The sequence below is a fragment of the Leptodactylus fuscus genome, chromosome 2 (assembly GCF_031893055.1).
Source record: "Leptodactylus fuscus isolate aLepFus1 chromosome 2, aLepFus1.hap2, whole genome shotgun sequence".
Lineage (NCBI taxonomy): Eukaryota > Metazoa > Chordata > Amphibia > Anura > Leptodactylidae > Leptodactylus > Leptodactylus fuscus.
The window spans coordinates 127,528,943-127,555,289 of record NC_134266.1 but is presented as its reverse complement, the minus strand read 5'-3'; the positions used below and the strand labels follow the sequence as shown (position 1 = coordinate 127,555,289).

Genomic DNA, 26,347 nt, shown 5'->3' with positions numbered 1-26,347 from the left:
CTGTTGATGAACGGTTTACATTTGTAAATTTTGTTCATGTTCAGTATCTCTCTGTTATCATGTGCAAATCACAGCTTGACTAGATAACAATGTAGTTGAGCTGTTGGTCACTTAAATGTCAATAAAACAAGATCTGAAAGGATTTACATAAATACTCAGCATGTTTACCCAATTTAACATTTGTTTGACCTGAGTTTACCCAAAAAACCAGCAAACTGTAACACAAGTAGCCTGTGAATACAACCATACCTCTACTGTTTGCTTTCCAGGAATGTTAAACAACTGATTTTCCTGTAAGGAATATTGATCTGAAACTCCGTACCTGCCCTCCCAGCATGGTTTTATCCACATCCTCTACTCTAGTTCCTTATAACTAAGTCTTAAAGCAGAAGTTTTTGATGTGGTTAACCTTTAATACAGGTCATAACTATTTAAGTATTAGAGAAGGGAATGTGGCAACCTACAATATTGCTGATTCCATAATAGCTGTATATTTTAAATTCAACAGCTGGTTTTATGAGGACAATCTCTGGTTGTATGCCTCACTGGAGTAAAATCTGTGTGAGTGTGTATAGATATATATATATATATATATATATATATATATATATATATACACACACACACACACTATATCTATATGTACATCTCAAAAAGAGGGTTAAGACTGAGCAGCACTCATTTGTATACAACTAGTTTGCATTAAGTAAAAAGAATAAAACATAAAAAAAAAAAATACAAAGACTAAACTTCCCAGTTTGCACTACCACATGCAGCCAGCAAAGAATATTGGGGCAATATTATTAATACAGCTCTGCACAACAATACAGAACGTAAATCAGGATTTGTATAAAACATGTCATGTATTTATTCAACTCTTTGTAAACTCCAAAATGGTGTTTAATTAAAACTGAACATGGCACTCATTATTACACTGGCAAATGCACTGGTTTGTGAATTCTCTGCAAGTTTTGTCACTACAGTATATGAGAGGATTCATGAAGTCACCTGTTGAATAGTCTACAATTACACTTCATAGAAAAAAAAAAATGTTTGCACACACAACCATTGTCTTGAATGGGTCTGTGAATTGGCAGCAAACAAATGGTCTCACTTTACCACCTTTGTTTTTCCCTGATTCATATACAGGACTGAATGAGCCCGAGCCACAAAACAGTAAGCTGTTGTGATTTTTGTAGCCCTGGCTTAATGCTTCACATGGGTCTGGGAAAATCATGGTTGTGTGCATGGGGTCAGTTTGTTATCTGTTAAAAGAAGTCATGTACATGAGGCCATAGATCAGGACTGCATGATATTAAGACACAAATGTCACACAAATTCAGCAGGTCGGAATTTCTAAAGGCCATGGAAACTTGCAATACACATTCTCTATTACAATCTGAACTTTAGCTGTGCAACCTTATGTCCAGCATCACAAGCTGCCCTAGCCTTGAGATTAAAATGAAAATCCAAAATGTTTCTTTACCTGTGCATAGACTGTGGGGAACGTGAAGAGTCAGGTCTTGGGGAAGTCTTCAGCCATGGTCCATTCTGTTGGAGCTGCTCACTACTTTCCTCTGCGGTTAACCAGAAAATATGTGAATGTGCGACGAACATGATTCCTTGCTAGCTAGACTGGCACTGAAGGTTTGAGGTAAAGGTGCAGCCTCTAGCCCCCTTCTTATTTACAGGAGCCAACAATTAAAGACAAATGTTATGTAAATTCCAGCTTGGGAATTTCCAGAAAGACCCCAGTTGGTAACTTCATATGTTGATTTTGTACTGCAAATCCAGTTTCCTTAATGGGATTGTGAAGAGGACAATAGCTGCACAACATAACTGCATATCAAATAGCTGGACAAATACAAATACAAAATCTACATAGAACATACCCTCTCTGTACTGTGACATATATACATTTCTAAGACCTCATTTACAGGTCAATATCAGACCAGTATTTTCCAATGTGTGTTTTAAGACAAAGAGTGAAACATATAAATAGAGGTAAGTAAATGTGATTTAATTTCGGCAAATGTAATTTTTTTAGGGGTCCAAGAGAACTGATAAATATATTAGTAATACAGCTTATCCACTGTAAAGTAAGTTTAGTTTTCTCCCCAAAGCAGATACTAAAGTCCATAACAAGAAGCCAAGTTCACAAAAGTATATTTCTACATACAGGTCCACAAAAAAAGTGTATCCTAAAGAGAAGTTCTGCTTAGCATATTGCTGGCAACCTTTACTGATCAGCTGATACCTTCATAGCAAAAAAAAACAAAAAATTGCAGTTTTTCTCGAACATACTTGGCAAATATGAGCAGTGTGGCATGAAATATAGATATTGAAGCAATTGTCTAAATTCAAAGTGTAAGAAAGGAGTAATGCTGAAGGTTTCCAGTGCTTGAATACAACGTAGGCCTTATTCACACGCCTGCATATCATGGATGTGTGGTGTCCACATTTTTCATATGTAACCATTCATTTTAATGTGTTTATTCAGAGATCTCACATCAATGAAAGTCTATGGGCCTACAATATAATAAAATAATAATAATAATAATAATAATAAAAATACTAAAAACAATAAATAAAACAGACGTGAAAAGTAAATGAACCCGGGACAGAACACCATCCACAAATAAGCAGGGTGGAGTGCTGTCTGTGAATACAACAGACCCCACACATCTGAGGATGTGGACGTGTGAATATCTAATCTTGTAGCATTGCTCTAGTAACAGTAAGTATCTTCAGCCATCCAGATGTAGTCTTATAAGCTGCAGGAGTGACCCTAATACCAAAATACTACTGTGATCAGGGATAGCACAAATACCATAACATAGAGAGGCAGCTAGTCTACAGCATGAAGCACAACCAGTGGATCTGTCAGGAAACACCACACTCAAGTGCATTTTTAGTAAGACATAATACTAGCGGCAGACATAGCACTTCCTGACTGTCTATAGAACCACACTGACATTTAGCACCTCACAACGCTGCTTATTTTTATGCATCACAGAGTAAGAATAAGGTCCCACTGGAGAGCGAAATGTCTCATGAGTACGAAGATACTGGGAAGAAACTAGCACATGTGAAGGGCGCTCATATGCATAACCAGAAAGAGTTACTGTATTTACCAGGCAGCGGCCCTATTCTTGTAACACCAATAATAACTCATGAACCCGGAAAAAGGAACTGTTAAAATAAAAGTCAATTACTTCTATTTCACTGGCTATGGTTTTATTATTATTATTTCCTAAAATGGTTTCTTAAAAGTATTCTCAATGTGGAAGAAATTGTGGCACTCACCTGTTCTAAAAGTACTGCTTTGTATAAGGGCAGTTTTAACGACCTATTGAAATCAATGTGATCTATTTTGAGCACTCACATTCTGACACATGTATACGTGCCAGAATGCGAGCGCGTTCACTCCGTGTGAACTGGCCCTAAGAGGCAGAATGGAACTGGAAAAGGCCTTGCTCCAAATGTACACAACAATATCATCCTTTACGCCAGTTTTCTGGTGCAGAGGGATTAATAAACCTGCCCTAATAAGTAGTAGAGTAAGCATTTAGTATAATTTAAAAAACACAATGGACACTTTCTTCCATCATGTTCGTTGTCTTATGCAACAAAAGAAAAATGTCCTGTGATGGTTGACAGCAATGGACATTAAATAACAGTAGTGTGAACACAGCCTTAGATATCTCTATACACAGAAACATAAAGTTGCTGGAATATTGCAACTAAAATAATTCTTAGCAGTTTTTGAAGATTTGGATTAATATAAAAGGTATTAAAACATGATATAAACTATATAAATGTGGTATCGCTGTGATCGAGCCAACCCAAAGAATATCTTATTTTTACTGCAAGGTGATCGCTGTAAAAATGAATTCCCAAATTTGACAGTTCTAGCAATGGTTTCAATGCTGAAGTAGCGACCTCTTAGCATTATCACGCCTACTTGTCATTTCTTACCATTATTATGACCTTTATACTCCTCCATGGCTAAAAATACTTCTCAAGGCTGAGGCCCCACATTGCGGAAATGTAGCTTTTTTGGTGCAGATTTTGCTACATTTTTTTTTTTTTGTTTGAGCCAAAGCCAAGAATGGCTACAAAAGGAATTGGGAAATTTATAGGAAGTTCTTATACTTCTCCCTTCTTCTCAATCCACTCCTGGCTTTGGCTCAACAAACCGCAACAAAATCTGTAACAACAAAAGCTGCGTTTCCGCAACATGGAGCCTCAGCCTAAAAATAAGAAGAGGCAGATTTTTTTTCTCTACCAGAAATAATGTCGTTTGACCCCTAGGAGGAAATGAAATTGTAAATGTTAGAACAGTGACTCGCATGGATGGTAGAGTATATGTAAATGGAAAACAATGAGTTATGTGGGTGGTGTGGGTATGTAAGCAGAGGAACAGTGAGACATGGGTGATATGTAAATGGCCACACAGCAAGCCATGTGAGTGTTGGTGGGGTATAGAAATGGAGGAACACAGACATGTGAGATATATGTAATTGAAAGAAGAGTAAGCCATGAGGGTTTTGTTGGGGTATGTAAAGAGAAAAATTGAGTCGCTGCAACTTCACCAATAGAAGTGAATGGAGTCATTTTGTGACAAAAAAAAATTAAAAAATCCTAAGCAAGGTGTGTTTCTAAAAGGTGGGCCCTGTATATTGGTACTAATGTGGCTGTAAGTAGCAGAACTCTGGCCTGGGATCTGGAAAGCCCTTGTGCTTTTGTGCCTGGCAGGGCTGGAACAGAGGGTACAGTACACGTCATAAAGCATTTTACCTTCAGATCAATCCCTACTGCTGGAGTGTAAACTCATATCACATATTATGCAGCAAGTAAAGTATGTAAGCTGCACGTGTACAATGGAATATTAGCAGATGTTTGGAAAATGGTGGAAAATCAGCAATGTACAGTACACGGTAGAAATGGAAAGATAACTACAACCACTATGGAAATTACAACACTGCAATGACAACTGTATGTACAAGGTCCTACAGCACTTGGGAAACACAAACATTACTATTAACAAACTATAGGAAAAACCAAAAGCAAAACAAAACATACAGATAACCTAAATAAAGCAAATCGCTGTTCACAACACAGGGAGGTCTGGGAGTGCAACGTTAACAACTTGCAGACAGCAACAGTTTCCTGTATCCTATGAACCTTACTTTAGGCTCTAGGGGAATACAATGCTTAAAGGGGTTCTTGCTACAGATACCCTTTCAGTATGAAAGCCATGTCTGCCAAAGACTACTGCATATTAGCTCTGGCTCATAGAGGAGGGTATAGCATGATTTTCTAATAAACACAGTTTAGAAAGCACCAGTCACTACTCCTGACTTGTTTTATCTCTTTCACAAATGTTCCGTTCCTCAGTTATTCCTCCTACAAATGTATAAATAAACTGACAACTGGATGTTACCATTACAAAGAGGTATGAGTCATACTGGTAGTATTACGACTGTGTAGGAACATACTCTTGAACTGGTAACACCCAGTTGTCAATTTAGTCATACATTTCTAATAGCAATAACAGAGAAACAGCACAATGTAGAATTAAAAGATAACATGCTCCTGAGTGGCTATATTATTAGACATACAAGTATTGACTAAAACAGACATCAGAAGTGGCGACAAAATGATAGATAGCAGACCTCATTGGCTTTCGCTGCGCCTCTAGCAGGGGTTGGACTACATTCTTCTGGAACAGTAAAAAAATAGACCTGTGAATGTTAGTGGAGTATTTTTATTCAAATAGGAGAATGAAATTTGCAGTAACGGAAATAAACGATATGTAAGCATAATAACGCTAAGAGGTCTCTAATTCTAAGGGTTTTCCAGGATAGAAAAAAAAAAAAAGATGTCTGCTTTCTTCTTCTTCTCAGGAAATGACTCAATATCTGTCAGTTACATGGCCATGTAACAATTCAATGACATAACAATGAATGGCAAATGAGCAGACATAATGTCACATCATGAGAAGAAAGATCAGCCATTTTTTCTAATCCTGTACAGGTAGGGCAGAACTCTCGTTCCTCGGTCTCCCCTGAAGCCTCTCTGTAATGAACAGGGCTCCAGGAGACCGCGGTGTACCTTAGTAAGAAAACGTAAGCAGTTTAGGGAATGCACTCATTACTCTGGGATAACCACTTTAGTATATTACCCTTTCTGTATTAAAAAAAGTTCTTCATCAAGCAAGGTATTGTTATATGGAGGATATCTAAATACAAACAGTATAAAGTGTAAAATTCCCTGGCCAGCAACACAACCTCAGCCAGTCGAGCCAGAAGTTGTTGTGCTTCCAAATTGCATAACAATGACTGCATAGTACTATGAAAGAAACAATATTTATAAAGAACACAGTACAACAAAAGCAATATGCTTATAGCAAGGCTAGCTTCACATCTGCATAATAGTCGGAGGACTTTTTTTTTTTCTCTGAAATCCGACATACCCGGCAGATTCCTCTTCTCATTAGTGTAAGGGAATGTTCAAAGTTATTTGCACTTGGAATTTGTGGCGGAATCCACCGTGATAAAAAAAGGAGTAGGTAGATTTTTTTCCTTTAGCCATTTCCTCAGTTAGAGAAAAAAAAAAAAAAAGACGCATCACAACCAATCATCAGATCCCATTGACTTCAATGTGTGCCAGCTTACGCGCGCTACACATTGGAATCAATGGGAGGCTTTTTTCCCTATTGCTTTCAATGTGTAGCGCCTGTAAGCCGACACATTGAAATGAATGTGATCTGTTTTGAGCGCTCACACTTTGAAACGTGTATACGTGTCAGAATGCTCATGTGTTAACTCCGTGTGAACGGAGCCTAAATCTTTATATCTCAATTGCAGTAAATCTTTCCATGTTCTAGTTTCAGGCTCAGTTATCAGTCTAGACGCTATAGCGATGCCTCTGGTCTGTGCCAGTCACTACATTGGCTGCCTATTCATTATAGAATACAATATAAAGTTATCACCCTCATCCACAAGTCTCTCCATAATGCTGCACCTCCATACATTTCCTCCCTCATCTCTGTCTATCACCCAACCCGTGTTCTCCGTTCACTCAATGACCTAAGACTTACATCTTCTATTATCAGAACCTCCCACGCTCGTATACAAGACTTCTCCCGAGCTGCACCACTTCTCTGGAATGCTCTATCCCGGACAATCAGATTAACTCCCAATTTCTACAGCTTCAAGCGCAAACTAAAGACATCTTTTCAGAGAGGCCTATCAATTCCTAATGTAAACCTTCTGTACCGTAATTAGAATCCAGTTGCTACAAATGATATAACTTAAAGAAATCCCATCAACAAGTTTTAATGTCAATTGTTAAAGATGACAAGGTTGAAATATTGTACAAGGTCCCAGCACCGCAAAGACATCCATGTCGCCGCAGGCAGGCTAGGACTTGCTGCTGGTCCCTTCTACATATACAAGGTTGAAAAGTCGCAGGTAAACTGCCCAGAAATCGCTTGGCAGAGGAAAAAGCTGCTGAATGGCTTTGTGAGCATTTAGCAGCATTGTCGCCATTTGTGGCCTTAAATTTAGAGGGATATGGAAGGGAGGTGGAGTTTCCATAATGACAGATTTCCTTTAAAATTTAAACTAACATTTTTGTTGCAGATTTAAATGTTAAAGTGTAACTATTTTTGTAATCTACTTTTTTACTCTATCTTTTTATTATTAAGCATACTGAGTTGTCCATCCGTACACAGTTAGGCTGAGTTCACAGGGTGTAGTGCACGACATCCCATCGTGGCTTTCCGCTCCAGATTAGGCCCAAATGAATGGGCCTAGTCTGGGGGGTGGTGTTATGAGATAGACGCTGCAGCTGAATTAGCAGCGGAATCTGCCTGAAGAAAGGGCATGTCTATTCTTTTTTCTGTGAGCGGCAACATACCGCTCATGGAAAAATTAGCGCTAGTGGTCTACATAAACCTCCATTGTGAGGGGGCAGATTATGATGTGGATGCAGCGCCATAATCCGCCCCCTCTTCCCCTGTGTGAACGAGCCCTTATATTGTAAATATGCAGAACTGAAGCACCAACCAAAAGGAGATGGTAACTTCAAATGGCTCTATCTCTGGTTTTATACCACCGAGAAAAATGGTTTTGGTATCATAAGAAATATGAGATTGAAGAACTAGCTATAACACAATCTGAGATATCATTATTTAAAATCACAAGCAGGAATGTGATTTTATATGTAGTACGAACTGCAAGACTTTTCTCTGCATTTTTCAAGCAGAAACCTGGCGAATTCTATTATAGTCTACGGAGTTTGTGCAGGTAACTAATTTTAAGCGGATTGGGTTTCCATTTTTCAGGTCCCCAAGCAGACCTGAAGAACGAAAACCTAGGCGCGGGTATGAACCCAGTGTCAGTTGAAATTCCCGACTGTGTTTTTAACATATGATATCTAGGGTTCTATTATAGCTAGTTTTTAAATCTTGGCATCTGAGAATATCATTCTTGTTATGATACTCTGCAGCGCTTGGCAGACATTGTCAGTTACTGTCCCACAATCTAAGTTCCCTTTGTACATTTTTTTTCTCTTACTTTTGAGGAGTATCTTTACCTACAATAGAGTACAAAGTTCATAGTAATAGAAATGAATATGCAAGTATAATAATGATAAGAGGTCATTATTAAAGTATTACTAGGACTGTCTACGATGCAAAAATAGCAAATTTAGGGCCCCTTCACACGGAGCTTACGCCCCGCTCATTCAGACACGTATACACAAGCGCTTCAAAACACATCCCATTCACTTCAATGGGAGCGCGTGTAAAGCCAGTGAATGGGATATGTTTTGAAGCGCTCGTGTATACGTATCTGAATGAAAGGAGCGTAAACTCTGTGTGAAGGGGCCCTTAGAAGTTTTGTTTTTACATGTAGATTGTGAACCCCATATAGGGATCACAGTGTACATTTTTTCCCTATCAGTATGTCTTTGTAGTATGGGAGGAAATCCATGCAAATACAGGGAGAACATACAAACTCCTTGCAGATGTTGTTCCTGGTTGGATTCAAACCCAAGACTCCAGCGCTGAAGGCTGCAGTGCTAACCACTGAGCCACCGTGTTGCCCAGATTTTACAGCCATCACTGTGCAATAAAAATGACATATTTCTTATATTCTTTGAGTTGGCACCATTTCAGGGATAGCAAATTAATTAGTTTTTGTCATGCTTTAGCACTTTTACAAAAATCTAAAACTTTGAAAAATGTCCAGTTAGCTTATTTTTTATGACATCCATAACCTCTTTTTATGTTCCCATATACAGATCTGTGGCATAAGATGTAGTTTTTATTTATAACATTTTTGGGAAATGTCTCGTGTCCTGATTTCTTGTTTTCAATTTCGATCTTTGTAAGGCTCTGTTCACACTACCATTACTACATGTTGGTTGTTCTCATAAGTACCAGATGGCTCTGTCAATGTTGTCTGAAGGAAGGGGTGAGGGGGTTTATTTATGTATTAGATGCACATAATCAGAGAAGACTGATCATTTGCATTATCGCCAGGTATCCTCGTTGTTAAATAATGGTGAACCAGCCTTTATGGCACCTGTTATGGATCTGAGCAGCACCAAAAGTGCTAGGTGTTGAAATGGCCAGAGAAGTCTCACTCGTATTAATACACAAGATTTTTTTTAAAGGTATAATGATGATTTTACAGGCATTATGGCCTATACTATGCTTCATTTTCTCCAGCGGGTTTCTTCTGGCGTTGTGCTGAAGCCGCTTATTGGTCTCAGGGGTCACGTGAACAGGTGAACCGAGAGGACACCGTAGCAACAGGGACAGGTATGCTTTTTTTTTTTTCTGCTTCACTGCCTCCAGCGTATTCAAACTTTAAAAGGGTTGTCCATTTCTGCCTGGACAACCCCTTTTATTACACTTGCAAATCTGCTCATCTTGTGCACGCACCATCCAGCTCCACTCTGTGTCTCTATTGAGTCAGGCTGTGCATGTGCAATCCACCTGAGATGAAGGGTCTTCTAGTTCAGCACCTTGTTTACGCTGGTCATGGAAATCCCATATGATTTGCAACACTGCTTTACCACAGTAGGCATTTATTTACTGTTTGTTTTTTCTTACCAGCAATAAACTGCAATTTGAATTTAAAGAGGTTGTCCCATAACAATCATCCTATCTATACTGCTAGTTTATGTGGATATACATAAATACATCCTAAATACATTGCTTTAGCAAAACTGCTTTGTTTGGCCGCTATCTTAATTTATTCACTTCATTGTTGACACTGGCCCTTGGGATTATCTGCTCATTTGTCAAGTGACTAGCTGCCTGCTCTCAGGGGGGAGGGAGGAGGTGAGAGCTCCGGATTACTGTGCTGTCTATCTTCAGTTTTTCCACTTATCAGCCGGTTTAATTGAACTTGGCTGATAAGGGATGAGATAAGGAGTTACCTCTGTATGTAATGCAAGCTGACTCAAATCCAGCTCTGCTACATCAGTTTCCACATCAACCTCATACTGTGGATCATAGCAGATAGCAGAACAAGTGAAACCCCGCCCACCAATGTGCGAGAAATCCAGGAAGTAAAGAGAGTAGAGATGAGAGAGTACTGTTCGGATCAGCCGATCCAAAGAGCACACACGCATAGAAATGAATGGATGTAGCCGGCACGCGGGGGGTTAAGTGGCCGGCCGCCATCAAAGCGGAAGTACCAGGTGCATCCATTCATTTCTATGGAGTGTGCTGTTCGGATCGGCTGATCCGAACAGTACTCGCTCATCTCTAGAAGAAAGTACAGAGCCTTTAGACTGCAGAACAAGAGTTATGGGAATATCCCTTTAAGAATGACTACTAGCCTCCTTTGGTTTATGTGATCCCTCCTACCATGTGGGACAACTTTAATACCATTTGTTTCTATAAACATGTGTCATTTGAGTATTATCGACTTGAAGAAGGGGTTCACCCCAAAAAAATCGCTGTATTCTTGGATTAGAATACCGTAAGTATTTTGCATAAAGTGGATGTGTACTTTGTTTTGGGGGATAGTCCTCTTTTTTTTTCTTTAAACATTTGATGAGAACTTGACATCCAGGTTCTTTCAGTGACATTCTATGAGTCCAAGGGTCTTCCACATCCACAGGATGGCCCATCCAATTGTGCTTCTATATTGTTGTTTCAGAGCACAACCATCTAAGATGAGAGTATCTCCCTTTGTCTACACTTCGGACTTGTTAACAGTTTTATACCATACATCACTCAGCATTGTGCCTTTATTTTGCATCTCTTCACGTTATATCCTTTGGTAAAATCCTAAAGCAAACCATTGACAACACTTTTACACAGTCAATCAGTCAATACTTGGCCAGTATTTGTGAACCAAAATAGGTGCAAATCTTTTCATTATACTTCTTCTCTGTGTAGGGTCCACTTCAGTGTTTGGCATACAAATACTAACCATGTGAAAATGGCCATAGGCTAAGGTTATATTCACACAACCGTGGATAAAACTGTAAAAAAAAAATAAAATATGGAGGAAACTGTCAGGTTTATTATGGCCATTTTGCATCCATAGCCATGAGCCATCAGTGGAGGGCTAGAACGCGCATGTCTGCAGCCATTTTCTTGTGACTGCTTACATGAGTGTAATCTAAGGGAGCTTGCACACGGTGTTTATGCTCGCCCATTCTGAATGTAAAACTCGTACGGGCTCCGTTCCCGTGGAGTAACGCTGCTCACTCTGAGGCTCCGTTCCCACGGAGTAACGTGCCGCACATTCAGACATGTATACATGTGTCAGAGTGTGAGTGCTCAAAACAGATCCCATTCACTTCAATGTGTGCCAGCTTATGCGCACTATACATTGAAATCAATGGGTTAAAAAGCCTCCCATTGATTTCAGTGTGTAGCGCCCGTAAGCCAGCACACATTGAAGTGAATGGGATCTGCTTTGAGTGCTCACACTCTGACACGTGTATACGTGTCTGAATGTGCGGCACGTTACTCCGTGGGAATGGAGCCTCAGAGTGAGTAGCGTAAAAAAACAGATCCCATTGACTTGAATGGGTGCCGGCATATGTGCGCTCCTCATTGAAATCAATGGGAGGCTTTTTTACCTATTGCTTTCAATGTGATACGCGCGTATCAAATTGAAAGCGAGTTTTACATTCAGAATGAGCGAGCGTAAACTCCGTGTGCAGGCTCCCTTAGGATTTTAAAGACCAGCGGCGGAAGAAGATGAGAGGTGGTCCAGAAAAGTCAGAGGCTTTTTGCTGGAGATTTTTCAATCAGTATTAGTGACGCCCCCAGTGCTGCGAGAAAAATCAATTTACATACTGCAGAAAAACAGGAATATCACCGAAACGGCGGCATGGAGAAGACTTCTAAAGGTAGGCAGAAAAAAAAACAAAAAAAAAAAAACCACACACACACACACACACAACAAAAAGTCCTGAACCATTGTTTTTCACAAATCAATAGACATTCCACAATATGGTATAACTAAAAAGCACACTTCAAAAGCGGAAAATAAAAAATTCCTCCGACAGGAAGGGGTTAAATAGATGCTACATGAAAATTGCAATTTAACTATGACATCATCAAACCCCAAAGTAAAGGGGAGTATTAAGTAAGACAGGTAAACAGCCATATATTATAGGAAAACAATCTACTGAACAGACTCCAGGCTGAAGTGAGAATTGTACTTGTCTTCATCATTTCCACAGGATTAGGCTCTTTACCATGTCACTAGCCAAGCAGGCAGCCTTCTAAGTACACAATGCCAGCCATAAGAAGGTAATAGTGGGATGTGAGGAGAGCCAAGTAAGCTCACGTGTAGTCACAGCTCACATGTCCACCATATAAGTGATGCAGGTGGAGTGTGATCCACATTGCTGACAGGAAACCTAGCAAGTACCATTCATATAGAAATACGCGCCACAAGATATGCGCCTCTGGCCACAGTCTCCAGAATATACCGAAGAATAGCCGGAATACCAGTGTGGCAGCACGTCACAGCCCACCAGGACAACTCGTCTCAGCACTAAGCCTATACGCCGTGCGCCACAAGACACATTCTTACCCCCCTCTCCTCTGCCGCGGAGCTCCCCCCGGGGTGCGTACATTTCCCCGACTCTTCCTGCCTTTCTGTCAGTGAGCCCTGCCTGTCACCCATCGCTACCACAGCAACCCCACCACCGCCCAATCCGCGCCAACACACAGCCTGACTCCTCCCACCCCTGTCCCAGCCAATTACACCTGACCCTTTAAGGCAGAGCTCGGCCCGCTAGATAATGGGCAGGACGGCCGCGTACTGATCACATAGTAGGTACTGACTAGACACAGCCTCCCCCTGCTGCCCATGGAACATTCCACAAGTCCTGGCGAATACACCACCTTCTACCTGTGCTTGTACTACGTGTACAGACACAGAGGGTGGTGTAAACTATACAGTATGTGCCCCCCCCTTATCATAACCCCCCTCTCAGCTCGACCTCTACCTAAACAATGTAGAGTAGGGGTCAGCAACCTCTAGCACTTCTGGCCCAAAAATCATTATTAAAAAAAAAATCTGGTAGTGCTATTAATGGGTTAATAAGTGCACCCAGACACCTTCAGCAGTGTTTTGAGTGATTTCTGGGTTTCTCTGAGAGTTCCCGGTATCCTCTGAATTTTTTTTACATGGGTAGCTTCCTGCTCTCCTATCCTACAACCGCCATGATGAATTGCTGTTCACTCAGTTCCTCCCTCACACTCCCTCCCTGTTTTCCTAGCTAGTTCGCGGACTACTAGCCTTACCTAACTAACTAAAACTCAGTCAGACCCCAGAGTATAATAATCGGAGACCGAGGGGGGATATCAACATAAAAAACACTGTTACTTACCTATCCCTGGCTCCGCTGCACTCCTCGGTGGTGTCGGCCATCTTCAATGACGTCCAGGATGTCACATGACTCGGGACGCGGGCCCTGGTCATGTGACGTCAGGGATGTCATACAAGTAAGTCCAAAGCCTGCCCGAAGCCGGGAGAGATAAGTAACACTGTTTTTTATGTTCCCTTACATCTCCTGGGCCTCCTCGGGGGATCGGTAAGTAAATAGGGCCCATTACCAGCTGCAGTAACTCCAGCCGGTAACGGCCTATTAAAAAAAACCCGCAGAGGTAGCAGCTGTCGCCAGGACCCTAATGTCCCATGCCCTGTGGCAGCTGGTACCCCGGTAGCTACGCCGCTGTGTTTTATGACTTTTTATTTTTTTCATAAATTCTTTATTTATAACAAAAAACAGAGAAAACAGATAAATACACACAAAACAGATAACAAAACAGAGCCCACACAAAGGGGGCCCAAAAATAGAACAAACCAAAACAGGTAAAGACACTGCAGGGTAAACCATGTATCTATTGAGAAAGGAAGAAGCCGGGAGATCCTGGGCCTTGAAAGAAGAAAAGAACCGGGAAGAGGGGAATGGGGAGGGCAGGGAAGGGAGAGAGAGAGGAGAAAGGAAAAAAAAGGGAGGGGGGGCGGGGGTTAGGAGAAGGTAAGCTCCGATCACCAGAGACAGGGATGCCATGAGGTCCTCCATGGTCTGAATATCCTCCACTTTACGAATCCAGTGGCATAGGGAGGGGGCTGGACCGATTTCTAGAGCGCCGGGATACAGGCCCTGGCAGCATTGACCATATGCCGCATGGAGGATCTATGATAGGCCTGAGAGGAGGAATCCGAGAGGTGGAGCAGGAAGAAGGCTGGCATGCAAGGGATAGGGGCCTGAAAAATCTGACCGAGTAGATTATGGACACCGTCCCAAAATCCCCTCAAGACAGGACAGCTCCAGAAAACGTGCAGGAGTGTTGCCTCCTCCGAGCCACAGCGCCAATAAAGGGGAGAAGAAGATGGGAATAATCTATGCAACTGAGACGGAACAAGGTACCACCTGGTCAAGATCTTATAACCTGCTTCCTGGAACTTGCAGGCCACTGAACTCTTGTGAGCAAACTCGAGAATTCTAGTACACTGTGAGTCAGTGAAGGACAGATTCAAGTCCGTTTCCCACTTAGACAAGAAAGGGGGCCTGTGACCTGGAGGAGAGGAGACCAAAAGCAAGTAAAACTCTGAGAGAGAATGCCAGAGTAAACCGGAGCCAGAGCAGGCCTTCTCGAAGCTCGTGAGACTTCTGTCAAAATCTGCGGAGCTGGGAAGTGAAGAGAGGAAGTGGGAGAGCTGCACGACTCTCCACGGACCTAGGGAAGGAAGGTCTGGATCCGAGAGGAGATCTCGGTGGGAACGCCAAGAGCCCTCAATATGGAAATGCATGGCCCTCTGCATGCCCGCCTCTCGCCACCGTTGGAATGGCTGTGTTATATGACTTTCACATAAAGGTCAACAGCCTTACAACTATTTTATGACACACCAAATACTTCATCTTTGTGCTTACATAAAAATCATAGCCCTTTCACATCTGTACCCAAAAATTAACTTTCAGTTGGTTTTATACAAGAAGCTGTAGATATCCAAAACCACACATTTTAGCCTATTTTTGGTCAGCAAAAAGCTCATGGCAGATATCTGTGGCTTTTTTTTTTAAGCTGTCTTTAGGTCTTACACCCGGCACTCCAAACTATTATCTGTAGCCTCTGGCACCAGAGCTATACAATGTATGGCTGCAAGCAGCACTTTTCTCTCTGGATGTCTCATGCGGAAACCACACAGACCCCATTATAGTCTATGGGGTCCATGAGGTTTCTTGGCAAACCGCTAACCGAACGGAATACAAATAAGTGCTGCTACAATGATTAAAGCACAGTTGATTCCAGCACCAATTCATAGAATACAGGTGATATGTCATTTTAGCTGAAGTTTTTCTCCAATTCCGTTGGATAAAAACTGAATTTGTTTTCCAGTTTCCCTGTACATTTTACGGAATATTAAATGGTACTATTACCAAGTACAATTTGTCCCGCAAACATGAAGCCTTCATATGACTATGTGAATGGAGAAATAAGAAGTTATGGGTTTTGGAAGGCAGGGAGTCAACAGAACAAAACAAAAATCAAAAAATGTCTGTGATGGCAAGGGGTTATGAGTTAAAGGGTAAGTGAATGAGTTAGAGGACTATTACCACTCCAGACTGACCATGGCTGTCAGCCATTTATGAATAAGTCAGAGCAGGAGTCAAAAGTCAGGCTATAGCAAATTGAGGAGTTGGACTTGGTGGTTTGGCCTACCGACTTACGAAGGTGTTTCAGGCTTGCTTTTGCAGGGTGAACTGTAGTTCTTATTGGTAGAATTTAAGGTTACATACAACTTTTTGCTTGCTTTTTATTTTAAGTCTTGGAGACAATGTAATCAAAAATATGCAAATCAGTCACTATGGAAGCTAACTATTGTGTTAGTTTTATAGTATGAGAAGAACCACAATAAAACACACAAAATAGTATTTCTTTGACAGAAAATGTGTGCCATGCTCCATCACATAGATAATATCTTGATATACATTATCATATGGAAGCATTCATTATATGGTGTCCATGTAGAAGAGCTGAATGATTCATAATTAAGGAAATGTTATGATATTAGGGCCTCATGTACCTGACAGCCAGTGTGCACAGAGTCAGTATGGCAAAGCATATAGGAGCTTGTAGATATAAAGCATTGCATATACAATGGTGCCCATGTTACAACTTATTTTCTTTCAGAAATATATAGATTTACATTTAGGCCTTGTTCACACGGGGGGCGGAAGGGCCTGCCACGAATGTCACGGCTTCTGGCAGTTGCGGATTCTCCCTCCGGAGTAGGCTCAAATGAATGGGCCGACTCCGGAGGTTGCTGCCGCCTGAAGAAAGGGCAGCTTGCGGTCTCCATAGACCACCATTGTGAGGAGGCGGATTATGACGTGGATTCAGCGCCATAATCTGCCCCCTCTGTGCCCGTGTGAACGGGCCCTAAGTGTTCACACTGAATTATGGCCTTATGCATGATCCAATAAAGGACTTATGTAAGCATATTACCCTGCCAAATATGATATAGGGCATGGAGAAATGCAACTGCACATTGGTCAACCATATTGGTAAGGTAATTGTTCAATGAGTTTAGTGCACAAACGCAATTGCAAGCTGGGGAGAACAGTTGCCGAGGCAACAGTAACACTTCAAGCAAGTAAGCCACACGGGTCCTGTTCATTAGAGTGGCATGCATGATACCAACTCAATGCATGGAGTACAGTTCAGTTCTAGATTCACACTGGGCAAGACAATATCCCTTAAGACATACCTTAATACAGACAACTGCTAACATTTTTATCTTCATGTAAAGGAATTACCATTTGATGTGTGTGCTATAATATACCTTTCTCAGATGTTCCTACATCTATGGATCCATTGTTTTGTTCAGGATCGTCGGTCTGTGTCACACTGTTTACGAAGAAGCTGTGAAGGTTTGGAAGGCTTCTCTGCCAATACTTGCGCAGCCACAAGAATTGTGGGGATGGGAGTCCAGGAAGTCTTCCTAGCCAAGATAACAAATGTGCCATTCATTAGTCAGCGACCAAACATACTGCCAGTTTCATAGTAAGCAAAATGTACTGTTTTCCAAATCTTCCACTGATAGCGCTACAATATTTATTTATAGTCCTGTCAGTTACAAAAACTGCAGAAAAAATGTGGAAAAAGACATATTTAATCCATATTAATGTCTCTTTTTGCATATTACATATTTGCTATAGCTGTGAGAGAATTATCACAAAATGTATAATGTGAATATACCCATAATAAGTTTTACAGCACTAGTGGAATGACAAAGGTGGACCCATACTCCATCTATGAATAAGTGATTGCACTAACTGGGTATCTTTACATATATAAAAATTTTACACTGTAGAAAATCTGCCACAAAATCTGCAAGTCTTACACAAGGTTCACACCAGCGTTGGCTCATTCGTTGTTATAGTTTATTGGAGGACCACAACAACAGATAGGCGGACTGCTGCAATAGCAGTCACATACAGACCCCATTAAAGGGGTTTTATGGGAAAAAATTCTTTTTTTATAAAATAAATAAATGAATAAAGGTCTGTTAGTGCTATTAATGGGTTAATAAGTGAACCCAAATACCGTTAGCAGTGTCTTTACTGATTTCTGTGTTTCTTTGGGAGCGCCTGGCATCTCCTGCATTTGTTTACATAGTGGAGCTTCCTGCTGCCTTAGCTAATTCAATGCACTATGGTAGTTGTAGGCTCTCACACTATCTCCCTCTCATTCCTCCCCCTCCCTCTCTCTCCCTAGTTATCCCATCCACTACCAGCCCTACCCAAGTATACTTACCTGTCTTCTTCCTTTCCAAACCTCCTTCTACAGGGAACAGCTCCTACTCTTTGATTCTGCCAGCACCTGTGCAGCAGTCCTGGCACTGTGCTGTAGCCTTCACCTTCACTCCATCTCTACTGCACAGGTGTGGACAGCTACTTCAGGCTCCCACGGTTGCACAATAGAGATGGAGTGTTGGCTACAGCGCAAAGTCGGGACTCTGGCTCTTTGCGCACAAGCGGGCAGACATCACAGAAGGAGGAGAATTCATTCCCCACAGGAGGAAATCTGAAAGGAAAAGAGGTAAGTATGATGGTTTAGAGTGGGGAGTAGTAGTGACCTTCCGTTTCCAGAAATGAATAAATGGATCATCACTGGATAGTCAGAAAATGTGGGTAACTATTCATTTTTGATAAATTATGTAATTTAGAAAGTAGGCGGGGGGAGGGTGTTTAGAATAGTATAGAAGTTTCTCTTTATCCTGTACAACCGCTTTAACTATAACAGGATCTGTTGGGTCTCTGTTCTTTTAAACTGAAACTGCAGGATGAAAAAGTCAGACTCCAAATGGAAACTCCAACACAGATGTAATATAGCCTTACATGTATATATTGATGTGAAATGTGAAGTTCACCCTACTCTATTGCATGACAAATCCACATTGAAATATGCATGCAAGGCAGGCAGGTTTACTGGCAGATTCTGTGGCATATGACTCTGGTACACATGAAGACACCTTAAATGGTTGGTTATTCTTATAACTGTATGAACTTCTTACACATTAGCCCAAGCCTTGTCAAAGAGCAGGAGATGCAAGCAGCATTAGCAATTGTTTGTGGCAACTGTTCATTGGGGAAATTCATTGACATCACTATGCCAGTTCGCACTTGTGATTAAAGGCCCTCTCTTGTGCCAATGATTCAACACATCCTCTGTTCTACACCTTGATCTCTTTGCAAAACTTGGCAGAGCAGAACAGAACAGAGAGGGGGTTACAAATGCCTTGACCCAGCATATTTATTAGAACTCACACTGGTATAGATATCCATTCTTGGGCAAGACTGGAGTCATGGGACTGCCTTCCATCTGTCAGGTCCTCTATTAAGACCGACACATGAAACACCAATCTTAATAAATCTACCCCATTGTGTGGGGCTCTGCATCAGACCTCCAACCGCAATAGCGAAGGATGCTAGTGGTTTAGGGGGCGTTCACCCTCCCATTGGTGACCGTCAGCAGTGTCCCTAGCTATTGTCCTTTACAAGATTTTAGCAACAGACACTAGTTGAATCATCAGAAATCCATTAAAATCTCCATTCCATTTAATGGAATTTTATCTTGTGTCCGTTTACACCCAATCTGTCAGAAGTCTGTTTTTTTCCAGTGGACAAAAAATCCTACATGCAGGACTTTTCTGTCCGTTAGAAAAAATGAACGTCAAGTGTCCGTTATTTTTTTAACATTGAAGTCTATGGGCAACGGATTTATAACGGACAGTAACTGATAGCCATCAATTATTGTCCGTTATTTTGTGTCCGTTTTTTCTGCACATGCTGAGAAAGGAGAAACAAACCCAAAAAAAAAAAAAGGACAGTCAAAAAAAATGGACACTAAGGGCGGGTTCACACATGCGCCTGGTCTCTGCTTTGCAGGTTTCCGTCTTCTGCCCAAGAAAATAGACAGGAGACGAACACCAGCAGTCAGTTTTCAAACCCATTCACTTGAATGGGTTTGCAAAGTGTCCGCCCGTGAGAGTCTTCTGCCTCTCCGCAGCAAAACTGTTTTTTCAACCGGACACAAAGTCTGACATGCAGGACTTTGTGTCCGGTTAAAAAAAATGGTTTCACTGCGGAGACCAGAAGACGAATGGGCGGACACTGACTGCCGGGTTTCCGTTTTCTGTCCAGTTTCTCGCCCAGAAGACGGAAACCCACAAAGCGGAGACCGGGCGCAGGTGTGAACCCACCCTAACTGACACTAACTGATGCTAATGTGTCAATTTTTTAAATTGATCTATTAAATGGATCAGTTAAAAAATTGGATGCATTAACATCAGTTAGTGTCCGTTAATGTCTGTTATGATAATGTCAGTTTTGTTTTTTTTTGTTTTGTTTTTTTAACGGACACCTTCATAACAGAATTCACAGTGTGAACCCTGCCTTAGTGTCAGATGTCAGATATAGCCTCAGGCACAGAATTTATGTGTACAGTAGGTTTTTGTTCTATATAAGTGTTTTCACAATTTGTATAAATCAACTAAATATAGATATAACATGGCAGAAAAAAATCAGTTGCAGATTTTGCCATTTTACTTAGTGTGCATTTTGTTGCAGACTTGTATCTATGCCTTGCAAAAATTAAAATCCACAGTGAAAATCCCAAGATAGAATCAACATGCTGCAGATTTAGGCTAAGGCCCGACATAGCAAAATACAACTGGAAAAAATCACAGCAGTAATACATAGTATATATATCTTAATCGTTTCTCATTGCGTTCTTGCATGCAATTTTGAAAATGCAGTTTTCTGCAGTGTTTTTTTCTGTAATATATAGAACGGACTAGCTAGAAAATAATTCTCTTTGCTGGTACTGTAAAATGCAACGTGCAGTTTTTTACTGCTAGAAAGCCAAAATTGCGCTGTACAAACTACAGACTACACGAAAGTACAGTAAATACAGAGGGATCAGTGCACGGTGCAAGCTACTCATAAGCCTCAAGAATACAAAAGGCTAGATTGGACTTTGCTAAAAAACATTTAAAGAAGAACATTCTTTGTGTTAGGAGTATTTAGGTTCTTTACTTTCTATTTTTCTTACCTGGGGAGTTTTTGGCTGCGCAGTGTCTGGGGTGGCATCCTGGCGCTGCGGGGTTGTCCTGTCGTGAGTATTGGTGCACACCTTCTGACTTGCACGCGCACACTGTTGGTAGGCAGCTTTATCTCCTGGTTGATTAGTCTGTCCTCCCATTTGCACTTGGGAGGAGTGGTCTCTACTCTGTATTTAAACCCATGCCTCCCATGGTTCTGTGCTGAGTGTCGCTTTTACAGAGCTAAGCCTTAGCAGGAGGAGTAGGTGGTGTTCTGGGATAGAGGAAGTTCCGTGGTTGATTTTTGGGAGGTTTGGGTGAACGAGTTGGTTTGTGTGTTTTCCCTTCTGTGTTCACCAATCCTCCCTCTGTGTATAATTGACTGTGTGAGTGAATTGCCTAATCCTTTGATTTCTACTCAGTTTCCCTGTGTTTGTTTCCTAGTGTATGGTTCCTTCCCATATTGGTTTGGGGGAATCCTTTCCCACATTTTTCCTGTGTGCTGCTTGTGTTGTTAGTCAGCGCACACCCTTGTCAGTCCCTGTCAGTAGCAGCTTCACTTGTTCGTTAGGGGTGACCCCCTTTAGTCTCCAGTCCCTAGAGGTCTTATAGGGCATTCCTTCTCCCACTTCCCTCTAGGCCTACGGTATCAGTGAGAGAGGAGCTGTCGGGGTCAGGCTTAGCCTGAGTACAGCCGACCTACACCCGTGAGGCAGGGACCGGGATAGCTAGTGGGAGTAGTGCAGGGCGAGATTCCCTACTGCTATTCCTTAGCCCCGTTGCAGCTACCTGGACTGACATAACACTTTGGACAGATGAAACTAAGATCAACATCTACCAGAGTGATGGACAGAAAAAAATATAGAAAAGTATGGAGAAGGTGTGGTGTAGCTCATGATCCAAAACATGCCACATCATCTGTCAAACACGGTGGAGGCAATGTGATGGCTTGGGCATGCATGGCTGCCAGTGGCTGCTCAGTATGCTGTTCTAAAGCGAACTACAACAAAATGGCGTTCAAACCAAAAAACTCCGTGTGAACTTACCCTTACCCTTAAACCTGAAGTCAGTCATGATTGCTGCAAGTTCTACCAGCTGTGGGGATTCCTCAACAAAGAAACTCCTGCTTTCTGGTGTTTCACGTCCTAATATAATTACTTTATTTATATGGCACCAACATATTCCACATGAACAATCAGTAGTTTACATTACAATGTGACAAATAAATTAACATATCAAACAATAGGAGTGAGGGCTTACAATCTATGAGGAAATAGGGAGACACAAGAGGTACAAGGGCTTGTTTGGTACAATGGTCCAGCCATCTTTTAATAAATAAGGTGATATAACTGAAGCTGTATGAGCCGTCACCAGCCAGTATCTGTGAGTATACAGATACTAAGTGCAGGGAGTGCAGGATAACTTCTAGATGGAGGGGTCAGGTTTTGAGGAATAGAGGATGAAGGATAGCTTAAAATAAGAAATATAGAAGCTTATCCATTGCGTGTATCTCCAGCCTCAAGATGAGAAGATCATAGGGACACTGGTGTCAGAACCCTGGCAGTCAACGCACTTGTACACTAGGGAAACAAAGCATCATATGCGCATTCAAGGAAAGGGCAGCTTTCTGATCCGATAATGTAAAGTTGGTCCCAATAAGGGTACAGTCATTTCTACCTTTGCATGTATTCCTATGGTTTTTTTTAACATCTCCTTCCTTCATTTGGTTTATAAGAAAACGTAAAACAATGTTTAGTGCAGCATCCCTCAGATAGTATAACACAAGAAAGTCTTAACTATATTACATTAGCAGTCATGTGCCCCTTTATTCTAAACCCTGAGCAGGAATCCATATTCAGAATTGTATAACCAAATGTCTGACTATAAACAGCATTCCACACTTACCGGGCAGGGGTTTAACACTTTGAGAGGATTTCCAACTTGTACCCATGCTGTACCCAAATATGCAACGCTGATGTATAAAATAACGACTGAGGTAAATTCACACCTTTCCTGGCTTTGTAAAAAAAAGTCAAAGATCCAACAGGCCCCAGTGTTTAGAGGCCAGCGTAAAAGCAAAGATAGCATGTACATGACAATACAGAGCCAGCGTTTCTAGAGACTGTTCAGTATCCTCCTGTCTCTGCTAAGATAAATAAAAGGAAACAGTGCTGCAGATAGTCATCCCACTATTAACCTCTCAACTACTCAAGAACTCCACAACTGCTTAAAGTATCTATACCCTTTTCTATAACACTATGTCAACAATACTCAAGTTAAAGTGCCTAGCAAAACTATATAAAGATTTCTACTGTAATTTAAGTTTGTTTTTTTTTCTAATGGATCTTGTCATTGCATTTATTAATCACAAGGTACTTTCTATATTTGCCCTCAGCACTAGAAGTGTATGCCTGTTGGCTAGCAGAAGATGGATGACAGTGCTGAAACACCTTATTCCTGAACACAGCCGTAGCTAGGCTGTCCTTCACCAAAGTCCATAATTCAATTCAGCTCCTTCTCCCCAAATATACAGTAATAACCTGGCCCAAGTTTCTTGTTGGCAAACCCCCTGGCTACAAGAGCCAAGCCACGTGTTTTAGATGCCCACATCTACTTTTCTCCTCCAGTATGATCAGTTTTAGGTTGAGGTCACCAGTTGCAGTAACAAAGGCCTCAGATTTTTTTTTTTGCAGATTTTGCTGCAGCATTTTGAGCCAAGAATGGCTACACAACGGATGCAATATATATAGGAAGTTCTTATACTTCTCCCTTCTGCTCACTCCACTACTGGATTTGGCTACAAAAAAACACAGCAACATTTGCAACAAAAAAGCTGGGACTCTGCAACATGGGGCCTCAGCCTAAGGCTAAGGCCCTAAATAGCAGACCGCAGCAAAAAGTGCTGAAGGAAAAATCGCAACACAAGTGCATTGCGTTTTTTCCCACAGCTCTTTTCACAGAGAGTCTGCAGAGTTTTACTCTACAGACTTTCGGCTTCTATTAGAACTATATACAGAAACAGTATCCATAGGTATAATTTACAGTTTAGAGAGTATTTCTCTCCAATGTGTAAGGGTAAGTTCACACAGTGTTTTTTGGTCAGGATTTTGAGGCCATATTCACCTATTGAAATCAATGGGAGCCGTTCAGGTGTTTTTTTCCGGGAGCAGGCTTGTTCCAGCTCCCTGGAAAAAGAAGCAAGGTGCTCATTCTTCAGGTCGTTTCGCCTCGCGATTCGGCCTGAAGACGCTCCCTCCTCCTGACTAATCCGGAGCGGAGCGTGCGACTGGATACCGATGCGGTGCACCGGCATTCAGTCGTGGCTGCCCATTTTTTGGACCAGAACTTGAGGTGGCCTCTGCCTCAGGTTCCAGGGCAAAAAAACTCCATCTGAACTTACCCTTAATGGGATTTACTAGATTCTCATCCACTTTGCAGGGTCTGTAAAACACCACAGTGCAGTGTTTCCACCGCATGGGGCTTCAGCCTTATGCCCTCTTCACATCTGATTTTGTATTCCGTCCGGGGAGAGTCCGCATGGAAACCCCCCGAACAGAATACAAACGCAATTGCAAGCGCTGTGCTGTAAAAGCATACGGACCCCATAATCTATAATGTCCGCATGACTCGTGCGGGCAGTGCGCGGCAAGCACACGGACCCCAATATAGTCTATGGAGTCCGTGCACTTTAACAGCACAGCGCTTGCAATTGCGTTTGTATTCCGTTCGGGGGGGGTCTCCATGCGGACTCTCCACGGACGGAATACAAAGGCAAATGTGAACAAGGGCTAAGTTGTTTTTCGTTAGCATACCTTACTCCATGCACAGAGGACTTTTCTCTCCACTGGTTTCAGTATAGAACCAGTGGAAACCTGACGGACACCGGGTGGCCCCATTATAGTCAAAGGGGTCCATAGGCGTCCGATTTTATAGAGGACTGTTCTCACTGTTCTCTGTGTTTCAGATCCCAATGTGGACCCGAATAACGGAGAGACAAACACTAGAATGAACTTTGCTTAACAGCACTTATTGCTCAGGAATGGTGGTGGCTAGAGAATAAATTCCAACTGTGCGGGAATTAGTGGAGCAGCAACTATTAAATGTTACAAAGAGCTGGACATGGCAGAGGCTGTGAAAGGTCCTCTTTAAAGACTACTTGTATATTAGAAACATATTTTTATATGCCATTCCATTTTTCACAGTTGCACAATTAATTTAAGTTACACAATAACTAACCATGTAACATATAAAAGAAATAGAGCCCTAACCTGACTAGAAAAGTTTCTGGTTCCACCTGTACACAATAATTTATGTACATTGTACAATTATTAGTGTGCAATGAAAGAGTTACACTTTTAAATTCCACAAGCTACAACAAAATATGCCACATGAGATTTCGGAGATCCTCCCTCCTTGGAGCTTGGGAATAAAGCATGGGCCACCCATCTTAACTAATAAGGAAATTTCTGACCTTTTGACTGCCTGCTCCAATAATAGAAGCAGATGTTAAGATAACATGGGTAAAAGTATTTTTTTAACACAAGGCTAGACTCTAACACACTGCAGATATTTGTACAAGTTATTTCTATAAACCTTGAGGAAGATTTACTGAACAAGCTATGCACCAGTCTATCAGTACTTTCACAGGACTATGCCCTATTGCAGAACATGGCTCAGGCTTGAAACAGCAGCAGGTCAGAACCAGTCAGAAAACAACCCTGTGTGACTCTGATGCACTCTGTGATTTGTATGAGTTGCAGAAATGCAGCAAAATAAAAAACTAACGCCATCCACACATTGCAGAAAAAAATCTGCAGAGGAAAAGCTGCGTTTTCAAAAAACGTGTGCATGTTTGAAAATTGAAACATGTCAATTATACCTGCGGAAACACTGGCGTTTTCCTTATAGGTATAATAAACGAAGAATGTTCGCAGAGGAAAACTCTGTAAAAACGCTGCATAAAAAAACGTAGCGGTTTTTGCTGTGTTTCTCTATGTGGGGCTATAGTCTAAAAATCGTAACAATGCATCATTCTTACCCTGAAGTGACTGACTGACTTTATATAGAAATTCCTGGGTGTGGGAACCAAACGGAAGCTGAATCTCAAGCTCGGTATCTGGAGTCTTTATCCTCACCATGATGTCAGAGCCTGAAGGATGAAAGTGAAAATATAGCAGATTCTTTCATTTTCTATTACACATATTACTGACACAAGTAAAAGAAAGAAAAAGAAC

General features: G+C 41.5%; 1 protein-coding gene across 4 annotated transcripts in view; it reads right to left on the bottom strand.

Moving 5' to 3' along the window:
* Nucleotides 1-26,347, bottom strand: part of INPP5B (inositol polyphosphate-5-phosphatase B) — a 73,479-nt gene that overhangs the window by 28,896 nt on the left and 18,236 nt on the right. For 2 of the 4 annotated variants that reach the window (XM_075264519.1, XM_075264516.1), the window contains 3 exons: nt 26,152-26,262; nt 17,352-17,510; nt 1,487-1,577 (listed from right to left, as the gene is read on the bottom strand). In XM_075264519.1, the coding sequence (XP_075120620.1) occupies nt 1,487-1,577; nt 17,352-17,510; nt 26,152-26,262 (361 nt within the window). Of the gene's footprint in view, nt 1-1,486; nt 1,578-12,675; nt 12,694-13,085; nt 13,275-17,351; nt 17,511-26,151; nt 26,263-26,347 lie in introns of those variants that run through there. The other 2 variants (XM_075264518.1, XM_075264517.1) reach the window with 2 other exon arrangements.